At 47.2% G+C, this 7,128-nt stretch overlaps 1 protein-coding gene across 8 annotated transcripts in view; it reads right to left on the reverse strand.

Moving 5' to 3' along the window:
* Positions 1-6,787, reverse strand: part of KANSL1L (KAT8 regulatory NSL complex subunit 1 like) — a 57,147-nt gene extending 50,360 nt beyond the window's left edge. For 4 of the 8 annotated variants that reach the window (XR_016468431.1, XR_016468434.1, XR_016468432.1 and 1 more), the window contains exons 1-2: positions 6,081-6,787; positions 1,233-2,353 (exon numbers count right to left, since the gene is read on the reverse strand). Coding sequence is in view for 1 of the 8 variants with exons in the window: in XM_090144426.1 (XP_090000552.1) it covers positions 1,233-2,353; positions 6,081-6,110 (1,151 nt within the window). In the remaining 7 variants the exon portion in view is untranslated. The remainder of the gene's footprint in view (positions 1-1,232; positions 2,354-6,080) is intronic. The other 4 variants (XR_016468433.1, XR_004168435.2, XR_016468435.1 and 1 more) reach the window with 3 other exon arrangements.
* Positions 6,788-7,128: the final 341 nt, after the last annotated feature.

A 7,128-nucleotide genomic window follows, 5' to 3' on the forward strand; every position in this document is an offset into this window, starting at 1 on the left:
TCTCCTGTTTTCCAGCTCTACAGAGTTTAACAAACTGCAGCAGTGATCTGATAGAAAAATGTTGCACTCAAGCTTTCATAACAGAAGCTGTAAACACACAACATGGCACAGCTGTTTCAATGGAAGATGAGGTTTCCTTGACTTCCTCTGAACACTGTGCTGTTGAAGAAACAGACTACAAAATTTGTGTTTGGTTTTTTTCAATGTTTATTTTTCCATCAATACTAGTGTCACTCAGTGCTTTTCAGAAAGACCCTGAAAGCAGGGACTGTATTAGGAGATGAGGAAACAAAAACGGTCCTGACTTCAAGCACTAGAGATGCTGTTGCCTTAAAGTCATCTTTACAGACCTTCGGAGATGCTCCCCCTCCTCTTCACCTGCCCGAAAATGAAAGAAGCTGTGTTTTCAATGCTTTCTACAATTTCTCAACAGGAGATACTGTGTTGACAGCGTAGTCAAATAAGAAATAACAAAATAAGAGGCTGTACTTCCATCACCATTCCTGGAACAATTTTACAGCCCACTTGTCTTACCCATGGCCGATTCCCAAAGCTAAGATAATTTGTATTGACAGGTTCTCTGACAATGTAAGAGACACACAGAACTGCAGTATTAGCTAATTGTATTAGCTTCGCTCTGGTACTTCTTGAAAAAGATACCAGAAACAACAAAAACAATCCTTCAAACTTCAAAATAACAAAGAACAACTCATTAAGTAAATCAACATTTAAAAATTATAGTTCAGAGTAGAAGACTTTTTCAATATATATCCCTCAAATACGGCTTGACATCTGCATTGATGATTACACTTAATCACCTAATGATGGATTTCAAGACTGTAACATTGACTAACTCTCCGTAATTTAGTTTGATACTAGCCACAAGTATCATTTACTGCACTGCTATCACTATCTGTTGTGATTTACAGCATAATCCAAGTATTGAACAATTAGCAGTGTTAATGTGATGCACGCTTTGATTCAGCACAGTACAGCATCCTGCTCTCTGCGGTGCAGTAACATAACTGCTGCTTAAGCCCTGTACAGTTACAAGTTCTTACTTTCTGTCTGGATCCTGCCAAACCTAGCTCACGTAGGCAGTCCTGCTGATTTCAGGAGGACTACCTACAGAGCGAGGTTACTTAGACAAGAAGGAATTTGCAGGTCTACACCCCTCCAGCTTGATTTATAAGCATGAAGCACATGAGTCTAAGCAGGAATTTAACACTTACGCTTCCACAGCTGTTCTTACAGTCTGTTCATCATAGTCTTCATCTGAGCTGCTACACGTTGCATCAGAGTCCAGATCCTTTTCCACACGAGACAGCAGCCCTCCAGCAGAAAGCGCAAACCCCCGGATTTCCCCCGGTGCAACACAAACTCCATTCTGTACATCCGCACTCGAACTACTTTCCAAAGTAGCTGCAGTGTTTTCTGGCCAACCTTCCGCACACCTGAGGGAGCTACTGCTCGAAAACCTGGCTGGCTTGTGTAAAACCTTCATTCTTTGAAGCTGATGTTTTACGAAGCACTTCAACTGCTGATCACAGTGTTTGATAACATGCTTTGCCAGGAGCATTTGTAAACGCTTCTGAGTTCTTTTGGCGCGGCTGATCTCCATTTGTTGCTTAGTGACACACTGGAGTAAGCGAGCATACACCTCCTCCCGGGTGCAGCTCAAAATCCCTTCTGAAGGCCCGTGAAGAATTTGGTGTAATAAATCCCCTTTTATTGTTTCAGCGCAGACTCCCAAAGCCATTCTACCCAAAAAACCATTCTTCTTGTACCATTTATCATTCAAGAGCCGCATTTCTTCTGCGTTGCCGGATTCAGTTACACTTGAATCCAAAAGTCTTTGCGTTTCTGCCAAATTCGGAGATGTGGTCTCAGAAAAAGCCTCCCCTTTGACCTGTTCCTCAGGTCCTGAAGGACTGATCTGACCAAACGATGCATCGGCGCCATTATGTAACGCATTTCTCATCCTGGAGCAGTCAGGCTCTCCCGATTTCATTTGCTTACCGGTTTTGCTGCTAAACGCAGAATTCGTACTCATTAACAAGACAGACTGATAGTGCTTGGAGGATGGCGGAGAAGCGAAATGCTGCACACTGAAGATATTATTCCTGAGGCTGGGCTCAGCAGTGGGGAACCCCAGGACTGAGCAAGTAATCCGTGCGATGGAGTCCTCTTTTATCTTCTCTTCCACTGCTCTGGAATTTTCCATGCACAAAGTTGTATCAGACTCCATAGCTCTAGAGGACAAAGAAGGTGACAAGTGGATACCATGACCTTTTGTTGCTGCCTCTCTGAGGGCTGGTGTCATTATAGCTATTGTAGGCAGTTTACAGCAAACCTGAAAACAACATGGGCCATGTCAATTTTCTCATTTTCATGACACGATACAAATACAACAACTCTGTCAGGTATTTCATTCTTTCAGCACTTAAACATTAATCAAAGACATCATATAAAGGGACATTATCTAAAGACTACAGACAGATTATGCTCCTCCAAGCAACCAAGAATGCTAGTTTTTCTTTAATTCATACAGAAGTTGTTCCACGTGCAATGAAAGCATTCACCTCTCAGGGGAGTAAGCGTTCAGACCTCATTGCATTTCTGATCCTATCAGAAAGGAAAGGTTCAGGGAACAGGGCTTGTTTAGCTTGGAGAAGAGAAGGCTCCGGGGAGACCTCATCGTCGCCTTCAAAAACTTGAATGGAGCATATGAACAGGAGAGGGAATGGCTATTTATGAGGGTGAATAGTGATAGGACAAGGGGAAATGGTTTTAAACTGAGACAGGGGAGGTTTAGGTTGGATATTAGGAGGAAGTTTTCCACACAGAGGGTGGTGAGGCATTGGAACAGGTTGCCCAAGGAGGTTGTGGATGCCCCATCCCTGGAGGCATTCAAGGCCAGCCTGGTCTGCTCGTTGGTGACCCTGCACATAGCAGGAGGTTGGAACTAGATGAGAACTGTGATCCTTTTCAATCCAAGCCATTTTATGATTCTATGATCAGTCTGAGAAATAACCTGTCAGCATTCAAAACTGTCATCTAACCTTGCCTCACTAAAAACAAGACCACAAGCCCTCTGACTAGAAGGACACATTCTAAAATATGTGTGCACGTGTACGCAGATACACACACATAATGACACACTTCTACAATTTTCCACCCCAGAACTGTGGCGAGATTTTGTTATAATGTGCATTTGATTTAATAATTACGTTAGACTCACAAAAAACACTTCAGGAACTACTCAAGTCCAGTGCTTTAAAAACTAAACTCCAAGTTTTTCCATTGTCCTTCTCAAATCTTCAGTTTCTTTAATCTTCACAGCAGCTGTCTACCTCAGTAATTTCCAACACAGATCCCATATAGGGTCCATGTTTCCAAGATGTCTCTGTATGGAACTGAAGCAACCTCCCTGCGCAAAGGTTTGTAACTACAGCCTTTACACTGAAGGTGCAAACATCAAAGGCTGACATAACGAGCTGAGAAGTACCGGTCTGAATACTTTCTCCTTAACCCTCAGACCACTACAAAAATCAAGAACCACAAATCTGCTTCTGCTTTAGCACTCTCTGTGAAGTGTACTCAGCTTTCTGTGCTCTGTGTATACTCACCTGTTAGGTTCTCATCTCTGTACAGTGCCTACCCAGCATCACAGCGACCGAATTCAGCAGTCCTCACGCTAATCCTAAACAACAGTACTAAAAACCTCAGGATTTTCACTCTCATCCTACCTAGCAGTGAGACCCAGTGCTGTAAGAATGACAGACTGCTGCTCCGGAAAACCAGGACATGTCCACACATGGGACCAATGCTCCCCACGCAAATGAGGAGTTACATTGGATACACTTATTTCATACCTATGAAAAGGTAGAGGCTATTCAGCACAATATAACATTCCCTTTGAGGACTTCATCCCCTTTCGGAACAGCTTGAAATTTCCTAAATCACAACAAATGCCATTAGCAAGTTATTCTAAGTTTGTTTAGGACCTTTTTCCCCTTTTCAGGGAAAGACAGAAAGAAAAGGAAAAATCAAAGTACCTTCAAATTAAACCACTACCATTAAACTAAAGAGCACCAGTCAAGCCACCTGACAAAAGGCTTTATGCTACAATACAGCTAAAAAGTAAAGAGAAATGCTTTCAAAGAGAAAAATCTCGCAGCTAGCCCCTCATCCAATAACTTGCTAACTTCACACAGTGGCTGTGCCCCAAGAAAGCCGTGTGAGACACTTCAGAGATGCTTCAGGTGTGTTCCTCTCATCTCAGTGACATCAAAAAGACTTTACAAAGTATGAGCTGCAAAAAAAAAAAAAAAAAAAAAAGAAAAAAAATGGTAGAGTGCAGTGCTTGGCTCCACAGAAATGGTACAATTTTTATGCTGACGCACTTTATTTCATTTTGGCAGAAAGCAGCAAAAATAATTTCACTCCACCCTTATTGGAAGTGTGTTTCCAAAGCCAGACCTGTTATCTTCTGGAGGGAAAAAAGAAAAAAGAAAAAAAAAGGAAGGGTATGGATGACAAGTAGCCTTTGGTCTTTAGAAAACGCTTGTTTTTCATTCTGGACAACTTTTTTCTGACACAGGTAAATTATTTCAAGGATTTTTTCCACTGTGTTCTACTTGCATTTCTGCTGTTCTGATTTTGAAACTGGCAAATGTTTTGCTTTTCATCCGTGTAATGCATATTTCACTTGGAAGACTAGAAAGTACTGTAAAAAGAAAAGCTGACGTAAAATAGGAACCGGGGAAGGGAAGAAACAAGCACCAGACACGCACAGGATAGCGACTGATGTTCAAAGTGCCTTTATGCTTATCCTCCCTAATGCCTTAATTACCCAGCAGGATATAGCCAGGGATTGCAGTTTGCCCCGACCCACACCCTGCTGCCTTCTCTCACCACTAAACATAACTTCCAGCCCCTAATCCTGCAGCTACCCTTGCTTTTCTACTGCTGCTCTGCTTATTTCTATCTTCACACAGCATTTTGCAGCTCTAGCCTTCTCTACCCATCACTGGCATCTGTCTGAATCCTGAAACTAGTGCCTTCATGCAGGCGATCAGGAGCATTCTGTTAAGAAACAGGACTGGTATTCCTTCCCCAGTCTGCAGACTGACAATTTTGTTTATGGTCCTCTTGCTTTCTCACTCTTTCCCCTCTTCACACCACCACCACCTTGGCTACACAATGCTGCAGACAATTTTGGGGGGGGATTTCTGCTTGGTAGGAGGGTTGGTTTGACTTGTGGCTGCTTTTTTTTGTGGTCTTTTCTTTTCTACAAACATTTGTTTGAGGGTTTGCAAAGGCTGCTCTATACCAGCCTTCTCTCATTGGAAATGAAGATGGCTTTTGTCATCCCAAATACCTGAAGTGTTCTTAATAATGAGATTCCTGGACACCAAGGAGAGTTTCTTTTATTTCTGCATCCAAATCCAAGGGTCTATTCTGCCTGCAAATAGTATTTCAGATTAACATACAAGCTGTATTTCGGATATATGAATTTGCAATGTTTATTCCTTCTCTAGTAAGGATTTCAAAAAGTAAAATAACTAGGAGGAGACAGCATCTGCTGAAATACCCCAAACTGAGTTCCACGAGGGTACAAAACTACTGCGTTTCATGCCGATGAGGGCTGATTTAAAGTCCCTTACAGGGCACCTGCAGCAGACCCGGTTTCCCACAGCACAGCGCCGTTCGTCCTGTGAGCCCCAGCTCCTCTCAGCCAGCCCCTGATTATCACCGGACAAAAATAAAGCGCTGCTCTGGCAGACTGGCACTGCCTCAGCTGGCTGAGGCCACGGAGCTGGGTTTGGGCAGCTCCTTCGAGCTACGTCCCGCAGGAGGCAGCCGCATGGGGATAACTTTACCCAGCTCTCCCAGTCTGCACCAAAGTTACGGGATTGTAATGATTCCTGAGAACAGAGATAAGAGCTCAATAGCACGGCCCGCGTTTGCTGATGGAGCAGTTGGCAGCCACGGCCACAAAGGAGATACGGGTCCCACCGGGCATGTCCTGGTTAGAAGCATGAAAGAAAAAGGGAAGAAATCCATATTTAGCACACCTGGGACTGCTCTTCCAGAGAAGAAATCATCTCAGCAGGCAGCCTTTGTTTTCAGTTCAAACGCAGCCCAGTTACTCACGAGGAGCATTTAAGCGTTTCAGCATTTGGTTCTATTAATAGACTGGAGGAAAAAAAAAAAAAAAAAAAACCACCACCAAACCCAACAGGATTACGTGGGACGTCTCAGCTTCCAGCAGCACACAGGACCGCACAGCGCCGGGGGGATCCCTCAGTTCAAGACCACCCAAACAGCTCCGATCGTTAAAAAAACCAAAAAACAACATCAAAAGGGACGCACTCGTCAGCATTCATTTCTGACAACTCCACACGGAGCCGTTTTTTCTCCGCTGGTAGAGAAGGGCACGGCACTGCCGACTCGCTACCTGACCTCGCGCCGTCGTACCTCGGCGTCCCACGACGCGCAGTGACAGCGCAGCGCAGCGCCCCTCGCTCAGCGCCGCACGGGAAGCCGCGCGCCGCCGAACGCAGCCCAGCGTTCCGCCCGGCCGGGAGCGCGGCAGCGAGGAAGCGCTCGCCCCCTGACAGGCGACGGGGCTCCGGCCGCGGTATTTACATTTTTTCACTCGGGATCGCCTCCTTCGCTCCTCGCCGCCGCCGCCGCCGAGCCAGCGCCTCAGCCACCGCCCGAGGCGGCTGAAAACTCCCGCTCCGGGCCGCGCGGGAGGCGGAGCGCCGCGGGCACCGCCCCCGAGGCGCCGGGCGGCCGGGCTGAGGGCGGCGACGCGGCCCCTCCCGCGCGGCCCCGCCCCCCGCGCCCACGGACCGTTACCCCCCCGCGCCGCCCCGCCCCCCCGCGCTCTCCTCCTCACGCATGCGCGTCCGCGCCCGCCGGCGCCACCGCCGCGGGAACTAACCGCCGCCCGGCCGCGGCTTCTCCCCCCTCCCCGCGCCTCGGCGCCGCGCTCCCCGCCGCAGTCCGCCCCCCCCAGCCCCGTCCCGTTCGCCGTCCCCCGCCGCGCCCCGCGCTTGCCTCCGCCCGGCGGCCTCTCCGCGGCGGCGCCGCCGCCCCCAGCCCCGCGCGGCGCGG

Source organism: Phasianus colchicus, chromosome 7 (assembly GCF_987193195.1).
Source record: "Phasianus colchicus chromosome 7, bPhaCol1.hap1.1, whole genome shotgun sequence".
Lineage (NCBI taxonomy): Eukaryota > Metazoa > Chordata > Aves > Galliformes > Phasianidae > Phasianus > Phasianus colchicus.